Source organism: Sus scrofa, chromosome 1 (assembly GCF_054392235.1).
Source record: "Sus scrofa isolate SSC_HxYL_T2T_F1_AM1 chromosome 1, Sscrofa_HxYL_maternal_Yorkshire_Landrace_v2.0, whole genome shotgun sequence".
NCBI lineage: Eukaryota > Metazoa > Chordata > Mammalia > Artiodactyla > Suidae > Sus > Sus scrofa.
Genome location: NC_139383.1, coordinates 73,459,388 through 73,482,623, shown reverse-complemented (window position 1 = coordinate 73,482,623; position 23,236 = coordinate 73,459,388). Strand labels below are relative to the sequence as shown.

The window sequence follows — 23,236 nt, the reverse complement described above, 5'->3', positions numbered from 1 at the left end:
GTTACCACTTTTACCTGGGTCTCTTTCTAGGAGCTCTAAGGTAGACTTTCCTCACATCCTAGTGCCTAGAATTGGATCACGTGCCCCTCCTAAATTAATCATTGTCAAGGGCAGTGACTACCTGAACAAAATTAGGGTTTCTTAGTAAAGAGTGGATCCTCAGTGAGAAACTGTTGTGTCCATAGCAGGGAGCTATTGCTTTTCACTTTTAGAGCAGCTCAGATTTTTCTTGCTCTCCACTCCCACTGGCCACCACTTTGTATCATCCCTCCTCACCTGTAATATAACTTCACCCCTAAATGGATCTTCCAATTGGTCCCCCTCCAGTCCAAACTGCCTCTGGAGCAATCCACCTACTTGCACATGTAATCATATAATTTCCTGCTGAAGATAGTTTCATAGTACCTAAATAATAAGATCCTACCCTCTGGGCCTCTTACCTCCCTGACTAGTCTCATTTTTCTTCACCTGCTTCTCCCACTGTATGATTCAACAATATGGAACTAATATCGATGCCCCAAAGTCATCTCGGACCTTATCTTCGTATCTAATTCCAGTTTATTATCCAGAACTAGATTCAGCTAATAGTTCCCCCACTGAAGCCTTCCTTAATAGAACCAGTCACTCCCTTCACTGTATTGGAAGCATAGCTCTCTTCACATACCAAACTAGTTTCCATGTACTATGTTTCTCCCTTGCTGAACCTCTACTAAAGATCAAGGAGTAGTACCTAATTCTCAAACCTATAATGCCTGGCATAGTAAGCACACACGAAAATTAAGTGAACTGCATCCATTGCACATTTACATGGTACGTCGGGCACCAACTCACACTGCACATCTCAGTGCAAGCCACGCTTCCCTTCAGTGCTGTTGTTCATCTCAGAGAATTATTCAGCATTCCTTACAGCTCCTACTGTGCAACCCGTCTGAAGACTATCTGCTGCCCTCTAGCTGTTCAGAACTTTCCCCATCCTAAGGATACCCCTTGATGAAGCCTTTGTGTTGTAAAATAGTCTTCCCTTCTCCCTCCTGACCCCTCTTCAGCATGGTCATTCCCACTCATCTCAGCAAGAACTGACTAGGGAGAATAGAGACAGAGGCTGGCTAGCCCTAGACTGAGGAATTCTTGACTTTTAAATTCCCTGGCAACCCTTCTCTCTAATGCATGAGTAAATATATAATAGCTTTATTTATTGTATAGAAGCACTTTTTAAAATAGACTTTAGTTATAAACATTTAACAAATCTTATCATTTTCTCTCCCATGACTTGCATAGATGTAAAGTTTCCAGATACCTACTTGATTGTCTCCAGTGTGATTGGAGAGAGTCAAAGCAAATTATTTCATCCTATTAGATGATGCTGTTAAAATATTATACTTTTCCCCCCCTTCCTCAGGATTCTTGAAAAAAATACTGTATCTACTGTTTCTACTCTTGTTACTTACATGCTCTAGATTCTTGGATTTTTTTTCAATGGATATATTAAAAGACTTAATTTACACGTTCAAAATGCTTTGATACATAGATGAAACATGTCATGTACTCTTAAATACAACCTACTTTTTAAACTATAAAAGATATTTTGCATGTATTTCTATTATGTATTAAGCAAAATATAATCCAGTTATTAAGCCAAGACCCATCTCTGCCACTTACTAATAATGTCCGATCTCAATCAAAATACAGTCTTCAAGTCTGCTTACCTATTAAATAAAAATAATGCTAATTAAGATTTTTGAGAGCTACTTTGATAATGAATATGACAGTGTCATCACATAGTTGGCTCCAAGGAAATATTAAATTCACTTCTACCCCTTGCTTCCTTCTTATCCCTAAATTTAGAGGTTCTTTATTGGAAAATTTCCTTAATTTGATTTTTTTTTTTTTAAATAAGGCTGGTAGATGTTTTGGCTCTTGTTTAGCTTCTCAAAATAGCTGAAAAGGCTGATTCAAAACAAACATTTAAAATGTTGAAATGAGGCATTAGATAGATCTGGTCTCTTATCAAAACCCAAATTTATGCTGCATAAATATAAAAAGACATATTTTAAAGATAAATTATAAAGGTAGCAGCTCAGAATATGAATCTGAAGTAGGGAACATAAAAACAGGACTTATTTGCATACTTTCTTTAAAGCACTTTTAACACTCTCTTTTCTTATAATGTGAAATGTAGAAGTTTGGCTTGGCAGGTTCAAGTTGGGGCTTGGACATCTTCCTGGGTCAGCTAGTTTGCCCTTGTTCTGAGTACAGGGACTAGACTTTTAATCCTGAGTGGCCATCTTACAAACATACTTTGCTCTCTTGTGAATGGGTGTGTACAAGGGTATTCTTGCCATTAGGAAAGCAACTCAAAGTAGATGTCCCCCAGACAGCTCGGTAGCTGAACAGCGTATTCTATCTGAGTAAAACCGCCAGTGCCACTATCTTGGGAAACATCATCTTGCAGGCTTCATTTTTTTTTTCCTGTGTGTTTTTTGAACCAATCTTACTTGAGCAAAAAGGTCATGTTACAGTGAGTAAGAGACCTACATTTTTAAAATTAATATACTTCAATCTGACAATCATTTCATAGGTATGTTGACACATATTATATTACCTTTCTGGGGGAAAAAAGTCCTATCAAAAGTAAATTTCCACTGAACGTATCTTCCTTTTATTAACTGCACAGATGTAGATTGATGCTGTAAGTAGTCTGAATCATTTACTCTAACTAAACTCATTCATTTCACTCCAATTCTACATACCTGATGTCTGAAGATTCTGATTTGGATGTAGTTATCAAATCAGTTTCTTGATATTCTTAACTTATTCATGGCAAGCTGACAGAAATGAATGAAGGGACTTTGTTGCATTTGTAATCAAGTTCATGATAGGTAATAATTTAATGTTTAAGGAATAAACTTTCTGATTTATTTAGGAACAGAATAAATGACTTATGACCTGATTAACTTATAATAGCAGATTTCAAGGGACTATACATTAATTGTTTCTTGGTTTTCTGAATTTTCTGTTTTTTTTTTTTCTGTGATTGTGTATTACTTGTGTAATTTAAAATGTAGAAATTATGAATAATAAAATGTTTTAATCACAATAAGGAAGATAGGAATTATTTGATGGTCTAGCAGTTAAGGACTCAGCGTTGTCACTGCTGTGACTCAGGTCAGTGCTGTGGCTCAGGTTTGATTGTTGGCCCAGGTATTCACATATAAATAGATAATAGATGCTATTCCTGGATTGTAAACTTCTTGAGGACAGGCTATTTATTAATAAATGTCTATTAATAAATATCTTAATATCTACACTATTTCACAAGGAACCTAACTCATTATAGAACCTAAATAAATGTTTGTTATATGAATAAATGAGGATGGTGTACAAACCACAAAATAATTGAGAGTCATGTAATTTTTTTAAATGTTAATTTAAGCATTTGAGACCAAGAAATATTAAATTTTATGTTCATCACCCATTTTTCTTTTTTTAACAACTTTATTGATATATTTTATGTATTATAAAATTAGGCCATTTCAAGCATAAAATTCAATGATTTATCTGCATTGAATGATATAGCCATCACCATAAATCAGTTTTAGAACATTTTCACGAATAACCCATTAGATCCTTCATGGCTGTTTCCCACCCCCAGCCCAGGCAACCACTAATCTGCATTTCATAAAAACGGAATCATACAGAATTCCCTGGTGGTCCAGAGGCTTAAGGATCTGGTATTGTCACTACCATGGCTTGGGTCAGTGCTATGGCTTAGGTTCAGTTCCTGACCCAGGAACTTCTCATGCCCATGGGTACAGCCAAAAAAAAAAAAAAAGAATCATGCAGTATGTGGTCTCACAGGAGTCTCCTTTCACTGAGTGTAAGGTTTTTGAGGTTCATCCCTGGCATTGCAGGTGTTAGTGCTTCCTTCCTTTTCATTGCACAACAGAATTGCATTGTCTTTTTTTTTTTTTGCCATTTCTTGGGCCGCTCCCTCAGCATATGGAGCTTCCCAGGCTAGGGGTCTAATCGGAGCCGTAGCCACCGGCCTACGCCAGAGCCACAGCAACGCAGGATCCAAGCCGCATCTGCGACCTACACCACAGCTCACGGCAATGCTGGATCGTTAACCCACCGAGCAAGGGCAGGGACCGAACCCGCAACCTCATGTTTCCTAGTCGGATTCGTTAACCACGGCGCCACGACGGGAACTCCACAACAGAATTGCATTGAATAGATATATCTACTCATTAACTTTGAAATTTTTTAAAAAACACACACAATTACTTAATAAATGTAACAGATAAACACAGTTCTATTCATGTAGCAAATATTTGTTGAAAATTAAATATGGCCTAAGTAAAGGTGACTATATCCAACCCTCAAGGATGCAGAGAAATAAGCAGTCATTCAATTCTGAGAGAATTAAGGACTGTTTGGAAATATGAATAAGGTTATTTAGTCTAAAGAGGGAAGTATTTGTTGGGAGTATTTGCAAATGGTTCTCAAAGTGATATTTGAACTGGATATGTTCCATTTTCTGGGCAGGGAATGGGAGGAGATGGTATTCTCCTTGAAAGGAATAATGTTTTTTAATTCACACAAGTGTGCAAATACATTTTTTATTCAAGTAACAGCAAATTATCCTCTGTTGCTGAAATGCAGGCCTCAAAGAGGCTATTTTGGGGGAAGAAGAAGCCAGAAGTATTGCCTTGTACCATTGCCTTGAATTCTAAGCAGTAGAGCTTATCTTGATTCTATGGGTGGGAGGAAGGCATTCAGGGAGAACTACTTCAATTCTTTGTTATGCTCAGTACAGGAAGGATAGGAGAAGGTGGAAGAGCGGAAAAGAGGAAGATACCAAAAGAAAGATAAAGAGTCAGCAAATACTGTTACACACCTAGTGCACTATTTTGGGTGCTGATGATTCAGCAGAGGGCAAAACAAAGTCCTTGCTTTCATGGAGCTGACATTCTTGTAACAGGGACCGGCAGTAAGCAATTAAACACGTAACTATTTCAGAGGTCCAGTAGTATCAAGGAAAAACATTTCAAGCAGAGTAAAGAGACAGGAAATGATGCTGAAGGGATGTGGAATTGCAATCTGATTACAGACCCAAAAGCAGTGAGACATTGAGCCCTGCAAACGTCTGGGAAGAACAGCGCATGTGGAGGCCTAAAGGGGGACCAGGCCTGGAATGTTGCGAAACATCATGAAGGCCAGCGTGCTTCTGTCTGGCTTATGTTTTAAAAAGATAACCCTGACAGCTGGATGAGCAATAGACCATAACTTTGTATGTATTTAATTTCATAAGTGTGAGGGCTTGTGTGTAGAATTAATTCCTGGAAGTAGGGTTGCTGGGTCATAGGGCAAATACATTTGTAATGTTGAGACATATTTGAGAGACCCATTTCTTCGTGGCCTCACCGACACTGAGTGAAGCTTTAGGGAGATGGAAACTTTTTTTTTTTATTGGTCAGAAGCCCCCAAATTAAGATATTGGCAAGGTTGCATTCCTCCTGGAGGCTCTAGGGGAGAATTCCTTTCCTTGCCCTTTCTAGTTTCTTCTTTTTTTTTTTCTCTTGGTTTGTGGCTCCATCCTCCATTTTCAGACCCTGCTGCTACCACCCTTTTCTGAAGATCCTTTTGATTGTGTTAGACTCAGCCAGTTAATCTGGGATAATCCCCCCATCTCAAGATCTTGAATTTAATCATCACTGCAGAGTCCCCTTTGCCAGGTAAGGTAACATTTGCAGACTCCAGGGATTAGGAGGCCATCTTTGTGGGGCCCCATTGGTACCATATGGTAGGGGTCCTATCACAGGGAGATTTGTCATTTGTCTGTGATAGGAAATGCAAATACTTTTTCCTTACTGTCTTTTGTCTTCTAATGTTGTCTGAGGTTCTGTGGCTGTTTTGCTTTTATTTTTGCAATGTGGAGTTTATCCTGATAAATTATGTGAAATGCAGATCAGTCTTAATTTTTTTCCAGATGGCTATTCAGTTGTACCAGCACCATTTACTGAGAAGTCCAACTTTTCCCTAAAATACAGTAAATTCTTATATATAGTTTGATTGATTTCTGGCCTTTCTATTTTGTTCCAGTGTTTGTCTGTCTAAAAAGTACACATTAAAAAAAAGCATCAAGACTTATTATAAAATGCTGTAATATCTGGTAGGAATAAACATCATCTGCTGTCCTCATCTCCCCTCTCTTCTCCACCCCCACCCCCATCCCACCCTGCTCTTCTTTTTCACAGCTTCCTACCTATTCTTTTTGGCTTTTCCCATGTGTACGTTAGGATCAGCTTCCCTGAGTTGGGGAGGAGGAGGACTGTGGGCACGGGTGGTGTTAATTTTATTGAAGTAACTTTACGAGGTTGGACCTTACTATCTTTAAACAGGATATGCCTTTATATTTAATTAACTTTCCCTCAATAGTATTTTAAAATTTTCTTCTTATAGATTTTGTACATTTCTAAGTTTATTCCAAGTTTTTAAATTTTTCTTTTCATAGATATAATGGAAGAAAAGACCCTATTTATACTTTCTGATTTGTTTTTATGCATGAAAGCTATGGTTAATACATCTAGTATGTTAATTATAAATTTTATGAATTTTATATGCTGCTACCTTTCTGAATTATATTCTTGTTTTTTTAGGTTGAGTCTCTTGGTTTTTCCCAATATAGAGTTATATTGTCTCCAAATAGTGATAGTTAAACTCTTGCTTTCTAATTTTTATACATCTATCCTTTTCTTGACTCTTCTACTACATTGTTAAATAGCAGTGGCATTGTGTGTATCTCTGTCTTATTCCTGATTTTAGAGAGAAAGACTCGTGTGTTTCCCCATAAAGTATTTGCTGACTTTTGCCTAAACATGTGTGCCCATGCATGTATGCACAACGCCCCTCAACACCTGTCATATTAGAGAAATACATATCTATTCCTATTTTTTTCCCACTAACAATAGGAGTTGAATTTTGTCAAATGGATCTTTAGTATATATGGAGAGATAACATGGTTTTTATCTTAGGTGTATTAATATGATATTTAATTTCATGTATTTTAAAATGAGATTTTGTATAGCCCAAGGAACTGTATCTGATCACTTGTGATGGAACATGATGAAGGATAATGTGAAAGAAAGAATGTATGTATATGTATACCTGGGTTACTTTGCTATAAGTACATTGTTGACAGAACATTGTTAATCAATTATAATTTTAAAAATGACAGAACATTGTTAATTTATAATTTTAAAAAGTGTCTAAAAATCCATTCTCAGATTTCTAAAATTAAATATTATTATTTATAACTAATGTTTTGTAAAGTGGTTTATGTGCTGTTGTTTCTTCCCTTGTGGATTTTTTGATTATTACACAATTCTATGTTGGCTATTTGTAACTGTTGCTATAAGTAGAACTCTTTTTGTTTAAAAGCAATATAAAATTGAAAATTCAATCTGACCAATGGGTTGAAGATTCCCTTCAGCATGGTGAAAGAGGTGGGGCTAAATCTGAGATCATTTTTTAGTGGTCTCTGTTTAGGTTTTTAATATTTTTTATTTTGTCCCCAAATAATGGTGAAAGGAGGATTGCAGTATGGGTGGCAGGAAGTAAAGTGTTTGGGTTAACTAATCCTTCTGGATGGATTCTAGTTAGTTTGAGGTTTCAAAGAAACACCATAAAATGAGCATCATTTTATATATGGTTTCATCATTCTTGTCCTCAGAGAGCTCACTGCCTAATGCAGAACTCTCCACTAAGGTAGCTACCAGCTCCTTGTACCTACTGAGGGCTTGAAATGTTGCTTCTGATGTGCTGTAAGTGTAAAATACACTCTGATTTTGAAAACTTAGTATTAAAAAAGAATGTAAAATATTAGTAATTTTACATTGATTATAAGAGTAATATTTTGGGTAAATTGGGATAGATAAAATGTCATTAAGATTAATTTTACCTGTTTCTTTTCACTTTTTAATGTAGTTACTAGCAAATTTTTAATTGCATATGCGGCTTACGTTATATTTTTATTGGTCATCACTGATCTGAAGTCAGCAGGTGTGTGTATACTTACAGATACTGTTATGATTTTCATAATGTAAAAAGATGAAATTAAATAAACTAGTTATATTTTCTCTTATAGCCTTGTTTATTCTTATGAGAATAAACTTTGATGAATAGTATAATCTAATCATACTCCATTATAGTGGGTTACTTCCTCTCTGATTTTTCTATTTATAAGAGAATGCGGTTCCTTCATTAAGCCCCTGACATTTCAACATAAGTTAAAGACAGTAGGATTTTTGTATTTTGGAATAGTAGCACTTAATTAAGAACTGATGTGAATATAGAAGTTTCTAATTTTGCCTTATCCTATAAGTATGTCTTTATACAGGTTCCCTAGCTCAAAATATAATTTGCTTCAGCATTTCTTAAATTCTTTTCTCAATTGCCCTAAAAAAGCAGTTCCCACCTCCTGAGTTCTCTTGAGGTGGAGGTTAGGCTCAGCATCTTTTAATTCTGTCTTGTTATAATAGCCTGAGTGTTTTGAATAGTTTGTTTCTTAATGCTTATTATTCAAAAACTGAAACAATTAAATCACTCCTAAAACCTTTTTTATCTTGGCATTTGTTGCATTTTTTAGGAAAATCGCATCACAGATGATATTGGAATATCAACTTGGAAGGAACAGACTTTTCTCTCCCATGGTGCCTTATTAGCAAAGAGCTGCCAAGCTGCAATGGAATTAGCAAAGCATGATGCTGAGGTTCAGGATATGGCATTTCAGTATGGGAAGCACATGGCCATGAGTCATAAGGTATTTGCACACCCTTTCACTAAAATGATACACAAAAAACTCCTTACCATTTAATAAACTGCATTTATATGTCAAAAACTGTTTATTGTATACATAAAAGCTATCATACATGGTGATTGTTATTATATAATATAAACAGAATGATTGGTGAGTACCGCATAATTTTGATAGAAAGCTACAGCTTACTTAAACCATTATTTGTGATTTTTTTTCTTACCACCTGAAAGGGATCTTGAAAGAATTCTTGCAAATTACTAAATAACGTGTAATATTGGCAGCCAAAGGATGGAAGAATATTTGCATTTTTCTTACAGTTCCATTATATTTCTTATGTAAAACAAATTGTGGAAAGTTACTGAAATTTAGAAATAGAAGGAACAAAATTAAAAGCTTTAATTCTAATAACCGATTCTTTTGAATGACGATAATGAAATATAAAATGTCTCAAGATTAGGTGTTATATTGCTGCCTCTAATGTATATATAATTTAAAAATTTTATTTAGTGTATATTTCTTAGATGGTACTTAGCCCATAAGGGGGGGAAATGTCTACAGACATATGTAATATCTCCAGATGAGGTTTTTACATATTTTATTAAATCCTTGATTAGTTTTTTAAGCATTTATACTTATTAAAGCTTTTTGTAAATCCTTACCTTGAACTTAAAAAGCAAAATAAAGCATTCCCTTGTGGCGCAGAGGGTTAAGATCCAGCGTTGTCACTGCAGCAGCTCGGAGCACTGCTGTGGTACAGGTTCAGTTCCTGGCCCAGGAACTTCTACATGCCATGGATACAGCCAGAACATTTTTAAAAATTATTTTTTAAATAAAAAAGCAAAAAGCCAAATAAAAGCTGCTGCCAAATTAAAAAAAAAAGAATATGTTGGGAGAAAACTATTTCAAAGAATTTTAAAGATTACTGTTGACCATATGAACTGTTCTTTTGTTTATTAAAATACATCAAAAGACAGCATTCCTTACACATTATTTTTCATTGTATTAGCTGGTGCTTTCTGAATATGACTAAAACATGCCAGTGTATATGCATTTCACTGATTTAACTCTTTTGGCTACTTCTTCTAGATAAATTCTGATCTCCAGCCTTTTATTAAAGAAAAGACCAGTGACTCCTTGACTTTTAATCTAAACTCAGCTCCTGTAGTCTTACATCAGGAGTTTCTTGGAAGAGATTTGTGGATTAAGCAGATCAGAAAGGTAATATGAAATTACTCCTATTTTAGGTACCAGTAGTATTTGGTTGATTTTAGAATATAAGTCATATTTTATGATGGTCTAAGACTAATCAGCCCTATAGATCAGTCGTATAAGAGCTTATTCATATCACAGGTAAAATTCTTACTTTGTAATCTACATTTTTGTGAGGTAAATGTTTGAAAGTGAGAGACTACAATATGTGTTTTCTTATTATCTGAGTTCTTAGAATACTGCAGTACAAAACTAGTGCCTGTGGTGAATGCTAATTAACTCAGATGATTTTTCTTTTTCTAAAGGCTTTCAAAAATTGGGCTATGGTAATAGCACCACCCTTTAACTGACGGCAATTTCCCATCTGTAGACTCTAGCACAAGCTGCAGAATTCCAGGAGCTCCGTCTGTCAGCTCATTGGGTTATTTTAAAACAAACTTGGACCCTGAATACTCAAGTTCTGAGGCATTATCAAAGAAGAAAAAAAAAGTATGGTTAAGTAAGAGGGGTAAAAGGACTTGAATTGGGTAAAATTTCCTATTTTTTGTGAAAGAGTGAAGGTGTAGAAAATGAGAGGGAACTTTTTGGGGTTTCTTTTTTTTTTTTTTTTTTTTTTTTTTGTCTTTTTGCTATTTCTTGGGCCGCTCCCGCCGATCATATGGAGGTTCCCAGGCTAGGGGTCCAATCGGAGCTGTAGCCACCGGCCTACGCCAAAGCCACAGCAACGCGGGATCCGAGCCACGTCTGCAACCTACTCCACAGATCACGGCAACGCGGGACCGTTAACCCACTGAGCAAGGGCAGGGACCGAACCCGCAGCCTCATGGTTCCTAGTCGGATTCGTCAACCACTGCGCCACGACGGGAACTCCTGGGGTTTCTTTTAATCCTGGAACTCTGATACAAAAAGTTCTCACCCTTTTATCCAGTGTTTCATAGAATTACTTAACTTGGTTGTTCTAGTTGACTGGGTTAATCTGAGACTCTGGAACATGAGGAACCAGGTGCAGCTGAGGTAGGGGCAGATGCCATACTTAATGTAGAGAGAGCCTGAGGATATCTGCTTCCAGAAAGAAAAGATTTTCCCTCTCCTACCCCTTCTCCCCAAAAGGCTCTTAAAATGCTGACAGCCAGCCAAGATGCCTCATATTCACCGGGTAGAAAATAAGAGGATTCCTTTCTGGGGACCCTGTCAAACCCAGAAAAAAAGCCCTGCAGATGTGGACATTTGAGGCTCCCTCAGTAAACATGCCGCATCCCTGACTGGCTGCCCTGCAGCGAGGCCCACCCATTGACAAGCCTCAGAGTATCTAAGGGCCCAGAATAGCCAACTGAAGTACCTTAGAGGACCACTGGGCATTGGAGAACAGCCTCTGCCATGAAAGAACAAACAAAAGCAAACTGGTGAAAAGCGGGAACTTAGAGGTAACAGAGACAGTTCAAGAAGGAAAAAAAAAGGCATTTCCAAAAACACTATGATCAATGTACTCAGTGAGATAAGGTATTACATCCATGAAATAAGAACAAGTGATATATTAAAAAATCATAGCCCAAGAATAAATAAATATAAAATATAAAATATGAAAGAATTTTTGTAATTAGGAGAAGAATGGAAGATAGAAATAAGAAAACACCCCAGCAAATTGACCAAAAAACACAATAGAAATTAGAAAAGATGAGAAAATTAGAGGACCAATTCGAGAGACCCTGTATCTGTTGAATCCCGTAAGGAGAAAACTGAAATGGAGGTGAGAAAATTAACAAATAACAAAGAATTTTTTTTTAAGAAAAAAATTCCAAGAATTGAAGGACCTGAGTCTCCAAACTGAAATGGTACTCTAAAGGATGAATTGAAAAAGGCCCACATCAAATGACATCATTATCAAATTTTGAAACAATGGATATAAAGAAGAGATCCTAATACTTACACGAAGAAAGGATCAAGAATCAAAATGGTCTTAGTAGTAACACTGAAAGCTTTAAGACAATGGAATAATAATTTCAACATTCAAAGAGAAAATTGTTTCCAACTTAGAATTTTATGCTGGTCATATTATCAAGTATGACATTAAATAAGGACTATTTATTTATTTAATAAGGACAATTTAGAACAGCTAAAGTCTCAAAAAAACTTTTTTTTTTTTTTTTGGCCATGCCCACAGCATGAGGAAGTTCCCAGGCCAGGGATCGAACACGTACCACAGCAGTGACAATGCAAGATCCTTAACCCACTGAGCCACAAGGGGACTCCCAAGCATCTTTTCTTTAGAGCTGGTAATGAATTCTTTCAAGACAAGGGAGTATACAAGCAAGAAAGAGATGTGAAATTTAGGAAGCAGGGGATCAGACATAGGTGTGAGGTGATGGGAATTCTTAGGACATATGAAGGGAAGAATAATACAACAAAGATGTTAACAATAAGAACACTTACTATGTGCCAACCAGTGTTCTAATGAGAAACCTGAGGCAGAGAGAGCACAGTCACACAGCATTGCAAGTTGTGAGCCAGGATTCAAACCCAGGCAGCCTGGCTACAGGGCCGGCATCATTAAGTAACATGCTACACTGTCTCTCATCCAAGCAAGTCCTAAGCTGATGGCTGTGCATACAGGCCAGATTGGGAAAAAGGACAGAGATCTTCAGAAGAAGTTTCTCTAAGGAAAAATGAAATTGATGATCCCCTGATACACCTGACCATATTGAGAATTTAGGGACAGATTAATGATAGGAACATAGAAAGATCAGTGTTTCAGATACTGCTGCTACATAACAGATTATCCCAAAACTTAGCTGCTTAAGGAGTTCCCATCATGGCTCAGTGGTTAACGAATCCAACCAGGAACCATGAGGTTGCAGGTTCGATCCCTGGCCTCACTCAGTGAGTTAAGGATCCGGCATTGCCGTGAGCTGTGGTGTAGGTCACAAACGCAGCTTGGATCTGGCTTTGCTGTGGCTCTGGTGTAGGCTGGAGACTGCAGCTCCAATTAGACCCCTAGCCTGGGAACCTCCATATACCACGGGTTCAGCCCTATAAAGACAAAAAAGAAAATGAGGCTTGTGACCCACTGGAGTGCTCATTCATGGCCCCTCCATTTAGCTTGGCTTCCTCGCAGCATGGCAACCTCAGAGCAGTCACACTTTTTACTTGTCAGTTCAGAACTCCAAATACAAGGGTTCTAGCAAACAAGGCATAAGCTGCACCTTCTTTTATGAACACCCATCATTTCCGTGATCTCCTATCACAATAGTCACAAGCACACCTAGAATCAAGGGGAGAGGCTGTAAACCTCACCTACCAATGGGAACAGTTTCAAAGAATTTGGGGCCCACTTTTTTTAAAAGCCACATTAAACATATGGAATAAAATGAAGCAGTCCTTAGCTGTAGTGAAAACAATTTTAATGTTAAAAAAAAAAGGAAATAGAATAGTATTTACATAGCTTAGAGAATAATATTTGTATAGCATAAAAATATAAATACCAAATGCTGATTTAAACCAAAAAGTCTAATCATGTGGGGGGAAGAATGTGTTTGGTTATATAAGAAATGTAATTATTACTTTTATCACAGATTCAATAATGTCTAAAATTCTTTTTTTTTTTTTTTTTTTGTCTTTTTGTTGTTTCTTGGACCGCTCCCGCAGCATATGGAGGTTCCCAGGCTAGGGGTCCAATCGGAGCTGTAGCCACCGGCCTACGCCAGAGCCACAACAATGCGGGATCCGAGCCGCGTCTGCAACCTACACCACAGCTCACGGCAACGCCGGATCGTTAACCCACTGAGCAAGGGCAGGGACCGAACCCGCAACCTCATGGTTCCTAGTCGGATTCGTTAACCACTGCGCCACGACGGGAACTCCGATAATGTCTAAAATTCAAAACTCAAAGGGAGTTTCCGTTGTGGTGCAGTGGAAACGAATCTCACTAGGAACCATGAGGTTGTGCCCTGGCCTTGCTCAGTGGGTTAAGGATCCGGTGTTGCCATGAGCAGTGGTGTAAGTCACACAAACGGCTTGGATCTGGCATTACTGTGGCTGTGGCCAGCAGCTGTACCTCCAGTTCGACCCCTAGCCTGGGAACTTCCATATGCTGTGGATGCGACCAAAAAAAAAAAAACTCAAGGAAGAACAATATTTAAATAAACAGTAGTGGAAGTTCCCTTTGTGGCACAGCAGAAACGAATCCTACTAGTATCCATGAGGATGTGGGTTGCATCTCTGGCCTCGCCCAGTGTGCTGGGGATCCAGGATTGCCATGAGCTGTGGTGTAGTTTGCAGACACAGCTCGGATCCCAAGTTGCTGTGGCTGTGGGGTAGGTAAGCAGTTATAGCTCAGATTGACCCCTAGCCTGACAACTTTCATATGCCTTGGGTACAGCCCTATAAAACAAATAAAATAAATAAACAGCAGTTCCCAGGTGACCTAGTGGCTAAGGAGTCAACATCATCGCTGCTGTGCCTTGGGTTCAATTCCTGGCCAGAACTAACGCATACCATGGGTGTGGCCAAAAAATTTTTTTTAATTTTTAAAATTAAGTGAATCCACTTAAAAATAATAATAATAAAGATCAACAGAAGAAATAACTAAAGAGAGGGAAATGGGAAAGACAAGGTCTGCAGAATGCTAGGGATGTTTTGTTGTAAGTCTTGTACTATTCAACATTTTAAACACTATACATGTATTTGTTTTTATTTGTAAACATTTAGTTTGAAAGTTTATATACTGGAGTTCCCGTCGTGGCGCAGTGGTTAACGAATCTGACTAGGAACCATGAGGTTGCGGGTTCGGTCCCTGCCCTTGCTCAGTGGGTTAAGGATCCGGCGTTGCCGTGAGCTGTGGTGTAGGTTGCAGACGCGGCTCGGATCCCGCGTTGCTGTGGCTCTGGCGTAGGCCGGTGGCTACAGCTCCGATTCAACCCCTAGCCTGGGAACCTCCATATGCCGCGGGAGCAGCCCAAGAAATAGCAACAACAACAACAAAAAGACAAAAGACAAAAAAAAAAAAAGTTTATATACTTTGCTATAGTAATTCCACTTCTAACAGTGTATCCCAGTAAAAATATCAGAGATGTAGGCAAAGACTTACATATTAAAATATGTAGTAAAATACTAACTGTAAAAGGAAGAAAATTAAAATTGATCCATTTAAAAATAGAAAAAAGTTAAATGAAGTGTAATACAATGAAGTATTACACAACCATTAAACATTGTATTACAAGAGTATATTTGTGTGTTTTTTGACAGCTGAACCAAAAATATATATATATACAGATGGTGTTAGGAGCTCTAAGTGGGTTACATTAAAATACATTGCAGATTTACGTTTTGGTTGAAAAGATACAACTAAATATGTTAAATGAAAGCTATCAACGCTCCATTGGCTATTCATAGTATAGCCAGTGTGTATTGGCTATATATCAATGTGTGTGTGTGTGTGTATGTGTGTGTGTATGTGTGTATGTATATGTAGCATAGATATGACTTTTTTTATTGTCTTTTCTAGGGCTGCACCTGCGGCATATGGCATATGGAGGTTCCCAGGCCGGGGGTCTAATTGGAGCTGTAGCCACAGGCCTACACCACAGCTCACGGCAATGCCGGATCCCCAACCCACTGAGCAAGGCCAGAGATCGAACCTGCAACCTCATGGTTCCTAGTCGGATTTGTTAACCACTGAGCCACGACAGGAACTCCAATAGATATGAATTTTAAAGAACCTTCACAGAGAAGGGACATATTTAACTCTTAGTGTCTTTGCAAACAGGCAAAATTGTAGGTAAAGACAACATGAGAGTCCAGGATTTCCTAAACAGCTGGTAAAATATTCCCAAATCATTATCTTCAAGTTGATTTTCAGTTCACAGGAATATCCTTTCCAAAGAGCCTATGGCTTAGGCATTAACTCAAGTTATCAACTCAATTTTGTCCTGAGCAGATGAGTTTGCGTCCTCTAACCTAGGTCCCCTGTGGTCATCTCTAAACCCTCATTCTCCAGGAAAGATTGGCAGTTTATTGCCTGCCTCAAGGCCCCACCGTGCTGCTGGGATTTACCCCATGGACTTCAGGCCCTTCTCCTTAAATCTACATGTCTGGCTTATAAACAGTATCATTGAAGAAGAGAAGGTTAATTCATCAGAAGCAAATAAGAAATAAGTTAGTTTCTGGCATACAGGGTACAACACTTTTCAGATTAAAGAATCCTTACTTGAGTTTATTTTTATAAATTATATTTTATGTTTATATAAAGCTCTATGATAGTGATCTTGTTCTGTGAAGGCCCCCCAATCAGAGCCAGGGGAGACAATTTACATAACACTTTGGAGGGACATTCTATTCTAAATCTCAAGGAGGTTGCTTATTAATCCTGAAATTAGTTCTAATGCTGTCTTTCCAGCTTTTTGTGATATTTACCTCCTCTGCATTTTGTGATCCTTTCTTCTGTCAGGTTTGAATTTTATTGTGAGATCCTTAAGGATAATAGCGAATTCACCTTTGAATTACCCATAGTTCCAGTGTAGTGGCTTACTTGAAGTAGTCATCCAATTAATACTTGTCAGAAAATTTGTGTGGTGTGGTCTTTAGCGGACAGGCTGTTTGGTGGCAGGCTGTTTTATTAAACAGAGTCAGGTTGGTATAGCAGAAGTGGCTTGTGGAGGACCAGGGTTTGGAATACCTGGATTCTAGTTTGGGCTCTGATAGCATCTGTTTAATCTTAGTCACATTGTTTAACATCCTTTTTATTATTTTTCGTAAAGTGATGGCATGGAACTAGCTCATCTCTAAGGTCCCTTTCAGCTATCAAATAAATCTACGAAGTTACTTCTAAAATCTTTGAAGGGTGTTCCCGTCGTGGCTCAGCAGAAATGAATCTGACTAGTATCCAAGAGGACACAGGTTGGATCCCTGGCCTCACTCAGTGGATTAAGGATCTGGCATTGCTGTGAGCTGTGGTGTGGGTCACAGACACGGCTTGGATCTGGCATGGCTGTGGCATGGGCCAGCAGCTACAGCTCCAATTAGACCCCTAGCCTTGGAACGTCCATATGCTACAGGTGCAGCCCTAAAAAGACAAAAAAAAAAAAAAATCATCTTTTAAGCAAGAGATGCACTATAAGAAAAATATTTATTAGAAGTTTAATACTAGCTTTGATAGTGAGAGATAGAAAAGTCTTGCTCTCAATGATGGAAGACAATTCTGATTTCTTATTATCACATGTAAAATTACTTGTCTACTCTCCTCAGACAGGTTTGTGTCCCATCTACCCTTTTGATTTCCTGCTTAGGGAGAGTGAGAATTAATATCTAGACAAGGAAGAGAAGACCAGATCACACACCCTTAGTGACCATTCAATGTCACTGTGAAACCAAGAAGCAGAGCACCTCTGGAATTTTTCATAATGGACTCTCCTACCTCCTCCAACTTCCCCTTCCTTCCCAAATCTTAAGATTGGATAGCCTTCTTCCATCACACCCATAGGCATGCACATACACACTATGCACTTTCATAAGGGGCAGTTTAGAGCACCAGGGCAGACCCGAAACAGCTGAAAAATATTTGTTGAGCAATGTCTCCATAACAAATTCTACAGATCCCTCCCTACCTTAATTTTAAATTTAAATTTGTAGCTGCTGAAAAATAATGATCAGGTAAAAATACCAGTGGTGAATGAGTGATTCACCCCAGGGAGCTGAAGTCATTACTCAGCTATCATATTGATTCCTAACAAAAGTAAAATCCTTCAGAGAACCACAGAGCTCTCACATTCAGGGAATCCAGGGGCTATTGCAGGTCAGTAAGCTTTATTTTTAATGATCCTTTTAGTTTTCTGCTGCCATTATAAGTAACCTGAAGAAGTAAGAATTATGATTGTATTTTCCTGGCTATTTCTGAAAGTACTGAAATGTCACTTAGGCTTGTGACATTCTGACACTGTCATAACCAGCCATAAAATATCTTAAGTGAACTACATATTACCAATGCTAAGCTATAACTCACTTGTCCCTAGATACCTACTTTTACTTCATATTCCAAAAGGGAATCAAAAGTTGCCAGGCAAAGCTGGTGTGCATGAACGCAACACATGTATATTCTTTTTTTTTTTTTTTTTTGTGCTTTTTAGGGCCCCACCTGTGGCATCTGGAGGTTCCCAGGCACGAGGTCTAATCGGAGATACAGCTGCTGGCCTATGCCACAGCTGTAGCAAGGCCAGATCCAAGCCATATCTGCGACCTATGCCATAGCTCACGGCAATGCCAGAGCCTTAACCCACTGAGAGAGGCCAGGGATCAAACTGGCAACTTCATGGTTCCTAGTCGGATTCATTTCCTCTGGGCCATGATGGGAACTCCAACACATGTATATTTTTAAACAAAAGAGAAAGAGCACATTCAGAGAGTCCTCATTAACGCCATGTGATATTTTTTCTAGTTAAGTTATTTTGTTTCAAAGGAGTAATATTGACAATTATAGAGGGTGTACAGTGTGAGCATTTGAAAAGACTGTATATGAAACCACAAAGACTATGAAATGGCTCTGAAAATCTCCTAAATTAAAATATTTATTAAGGTTTTCTGTTGTACTTGAAGTAACAAAGTTCTTGACTATAGAATAAAGTATGTGAAGGTTATCTGTGGCCTTATAAAGAGAAACACACAAATATAAGGAATACTGTAATTGGTATCATTTGGGGAGCTCAGAGGAAAGAAAATTTGAGACCCATTGGGAAAGTCAAGAAAGGTTTTGTCAGGTAGATGATATTTGAGACAGTCCTTGAAGAAGATCTTGACAGCAAAGATGGGAATGAGATCTCCCTACACAACAGAAGCCATAAAAAAGGGATGCAGATGGACAAACATGCAGTGTATGCAGAAAAAAAAAATAATTCAAACCAGTATGGTACTGGCACAAAAATAGAAATATAGATCAATGGAACAGAATAGAAAGCCGAGAGATAAACCCAGGCACCTGTGGTCAACCAGTCTGACAAAGGAAGCAAGAATATACAGTGGAGAAAAGGCATTCTCTTCAATAAGTGGTGCTGGGAAAACTGGACAGCCACATGTAAAATGAAATTAGAATGTTCTCTAATGCCGGGAGTTCCCATCGTGGCGCAGTGGTTAACGAATCCGACTAGGAACCATGAGGTTGCGGGTTCGGTCCCTGCCCTTGCTCAGTGGGTTAACGATCCGGCGTTGCCGTGAGCTGTGGTGTAGGTTGCAGACGCGGCTCGGATCCCGAGTTGCTGTGGCTCTTGCGTAGGCCAGTGGCTACAGCTCCGATTGGACCCCTAGCCTGGGAACCTCCATATGCTGCGGGAGCGGCCCAAGAAATAGCAAAAAAAAAAAAAAAAGAATGTTCTCTAATGCCATACACAAAAATAAACTCAAAATGGATTAAAGACCTAAACATTAAGACCAGATACTATAAAACTCCTGGAAGAAAACATAAGCCGATCACTCTTTGACATAACTCAAAAATATCTTTTTGGAGAGTTCCCGTTGTGGCACAGCAGAAACAATTCCGATTAGGAACCATGAGGTTCCCCATTCCATCCCTGGCCTCCATCAGTGGATTAAGGATCTGGTGTTGTCATGAGCTGTGCTGTAGGTCACAGCTGTAGCTCTGATTAGACCCCTAGCCTGGGAATCTCCATATGCCGCAGGTGCGGCCCTAAAAAGCAAAAACAAAACAAAACAAAAAACTTTTTGGATCCACATCCTAGAGTTATGAAAATAAAAACAAAATTAAACAAATGGGCCCTAATTGAATTTAAAAGCTTTTGTTCAGCAACAGAAACCATGAACAAAACAAAAAGACAAGCCACAGAAAGGGAGAAAATATTTGCAAACAGAGTGACCAACAAGGGATTCATCTCAAATATACAAACATCTCATGCAGCTTTATTTTAAAAAAAAAAAAAAATGGGCAGAAGATCTAAGTAGACATTTCTTCAAAGAAGACAGACATGGCCAAAAAGCACATGAAAAGATGTTATAAACATCACAAATTATTAGAGAATTGCACATCAAAACTGCAATAAAATATCACCTCACACCAATCAGAATGGCCATCATAAAAAAGCGATGTAGTGGAAACAAATCTGACCAATATCCTTAAGGATGCAGGTTCAATCTCCGGCCTCACTTAGTGGCTAGGGGATCTGGTGTTGCCCTGAGCTATGAGGTATAGCACAGACTCGGCTTGGATTCCACGTTTCTGTGGTTGTGGCATAACCCAGAAGCTGTAGCTCCAATTCGACCCCTAGCCAGGGAACTTCCATATGCCACTGGTACAGCCCTAAAAAAAAATTAAATATAGAACTGCCATATGACCCAGTAATCCCACTCATGGATGTATATTTGGAGAAAACCTTAATTTGAAAAGATACAGGAGTTCCCATAGGGGCTCAGTGGTTAACGAATCCAACTAGGAACCATGAGATTGCAGATTCCATCCCTGGCCTTGCTCAGTGGGTTAAGGATCTGGCGTTGCCGTGAGCTGTGATGTAGGTTGCAGACACGGCTTGGATCCTGCATTGCTGTGGCTCTGGTGTAGGCTGGTGGCTACAGCTCTGATTGGACTCCTAGCCTGGGAACCTCCATATGCCTCAGGAGCAGCCCAAGAAATGGCAAAAAAAAAAAAAAAAAAAAAAAAAAGATACAGTGCACCCCAGTGTTCACTGTAGCAGTATTTATAATAGTCAAAACATGGAAGCAACCTAAATGTCCATCAACAGAAGAGTGGATAAAGAAGTTGCAGTACATATATACAATAGAATATTATTCAGTCATAAAAAAGAACGAAATAATGCCATCTGCAGCAACATAGATGGACCTAGAGATTATCATACTAAGTGAAATGAGTCTGACAGAGAAAGGCAAATATTGCATGATACACTTATATGTGGAATCTAGTAAAAATGATACAAAAGAACTTATTTACAAAACAGAAACAGATTTCAAATTCAGACTTATGGTTACCAAAGGGGGAAATCATAGCAGGGAGGGGTAAATTGGGGAGATGGGACTGGCACATACACATGATTATGTAGAGAATAGATAACTAGCAAGGACTTGCTGTATAGCACAGAGAAATCTACTCAATATTCTGTAATATATCGGAAAAAAGGAGATGCATGCACGTGTGTGCGCGCACACACACACACACATAACTGATTCATTTTGCTGTACACTCTAATACAACATTGTAAGACAACAATACTCCATTAAAATTTTTTTAAAGTATTATGATTTGGATGGAAGGTGAAAAATATGGGGCAGTATGGGGACAGATGAAGAATTGCTGAAATAATACAGATTATACTTAAAGACTTTGGTTCAAACAAAAACACGCACAACAGTATTTACAATAGCCAAAAGGTAGAAGTGACCCAATGTTTGTCATGTGATGAATGGATAAACAAAACATGGTATATCCATGCAATGGATTATTATCCAGCCATAAGAAGGATTGAAGTATTGATGTCTATTACAAAATGACAACAGTGTTCTGAAATTAGATAGCAATGATGGTTGCACAACATTATCACTATACTAAATGTATAAAATGGTGAATTTTATGGCATGTGAATTTTACCTCAATTTAAAGAAAAAAAGATTTTGGGCTGTCTGTAGAAAATAAACTTGATTCAGAAGTCATGGAGAGGAGTTCCTGTAGTGGCATAGTGGTTGACGAATCCGACTAGGAACAGTGAGGTGGCGGGTTCGATCCCTGGCCTTGCTCAGTGGATTAAGGATCTGGCGTTGCCATGAGCTGGGGTGTAGGTCGCAGATGTGGCTCGGATCCTGCATTGCTGTAGCTCTGGTGTAGATTTATTATGTAGATAATACAAGCCCCCCTCCTCTTTTTCTTGTTGTGGTACCATAGCTTTCTACATCTGTCTATATTCTCTTTTACCATTGAACCAAAGGAAGAGAATACAAGGAAGGTAATGGCATGGACATTCACATTTTGCCTCCAAAAATTATGTTTCCCAGGTGAAAGGGATGATAAAGTCAGGTATCCAAGCAATCCAGTTCTGAAGGGTATTGACTTCCTAGCAGATGCCTTCTGTGCTCTCTTATTAGTAAGTAAAAATGGTCAAGACAGCAAAGAAAAAGCCTACCCTCTTCCCTTGTATTCTGACACCTTTCTTTTTTTTTTTTTTTTTGTCTTTTTGCTATTTCTTTAGGCCGCTCCTGTGGCATATGGAGATTCCCAGGCTAGGGGTCGAATCGGAGCTGTAGCCACTGGCCTACGTCAGAGCCACAGCAACGGGGGATCTGAGCCGCGTCTGCAACCTACACCACAGCTCACGGCAACGCCAGATCGTTAACCCACTGAGCAAGGGCAGGGACCGAACCCGCAACCTCATGGTTCCTAGTCGGATTCGTTAACCACTGCGCCACGACGGGAACTCCCTGACACCTTTCTAATTGGACAGCCCAGCAATACAAGACTCGCTTCTCCAAGTCAAACTTAGCTAGCTGTCTGCTTCAACTTAGGGGCTAGCAGATCTAGTAGATTTCTGATTTGAGACCTTTTAATCTTCGTACACTATACCCAAACCGTTCTGGGATGGTTCTTCCCTTCCTCTATCCACCAACAAATCTCTTATGTATTTTATTATATATGAGATATAGTATATATACTCCACCTCTTAATAGCAAATTTTTGCTAATGCAAAGAGAGTTTGTTTTCACTAAGGCCTGTTTTCTCTAAAGGGGTTGATGGTGTTTCTGCCAGTGCCTAGGCAAAAGACCTTTATTTATTAATACCATTATTTTTGTAGCCACCAAAGTAATCTTTTTCTCAAACAAGGATTATTAATGAATAATCGGTGAGAACAGTTGGATGAACCGAATAGTCACATGGACTCAGGTACACTACAGATTACTTATTGAAAACAAAGGGAATCAATGAACAAACTTAGTCTCACTAATACCAAGACAGGTGATATTGTGTGCCTCCTAATGCAATGGAGAAGTATACAACATCATCTGTGTGTGATCTTTTCAAAACTATTTTAACCTGAACCTAATTGTGAGAAAACAACAAATCCAGGATAAGAAACATCTGCAGGGCAGTTGACCTGGATTTTTTTTTTAATGTCAGTATTATAAAAGACAGTAAAAGTGGTGGTGTCAGGACTATTGTAGATTAGTAGAGATTAAAAAGTCATGGCATGGAAGAGGAATGTCTGATTTTTAATT

At 38.5% G+C, this 23,236-nt stretch overlaps 1 protein-coding gene across 7 annotated transcripts in view; it reads left to right on the top strand.

Moving 5' to 3' along the window:
• PDSS2 (decaprenyl diphosphate synthase subunit 2) overlaps positions 1-23,236 on the top strand; it is a 288,051-nt gene that overhangs the window by 198,966 nt on the left and 65,849 nt on the right. For 6 of the 7 annotated variants that reach the window (XR_002336490.2, XM_084976744.1, XM_021065297.2 and 3 more), the window contains exons 5-6: positions 8,648-8,821; positions 9,905-10,036. Coding sequence is in view for 5 of the 7 variants with exons in the window: in XM_084976744.1 (XP_084832870.1) it covers positions 8,648-8,821; positions 9,905-10,036 (306 nt within the window). In the remaining 2 variants the exon portion in view is untranslated. Of the gene's footprint in view, positions 1-8,647; positions 8,822-9,904; positions 10,272-11,665; positions 12,841-23,236 lie in introns of those variants that run through there. The other variant, XR_014815633.1, reaches the window with a different exon arrangement.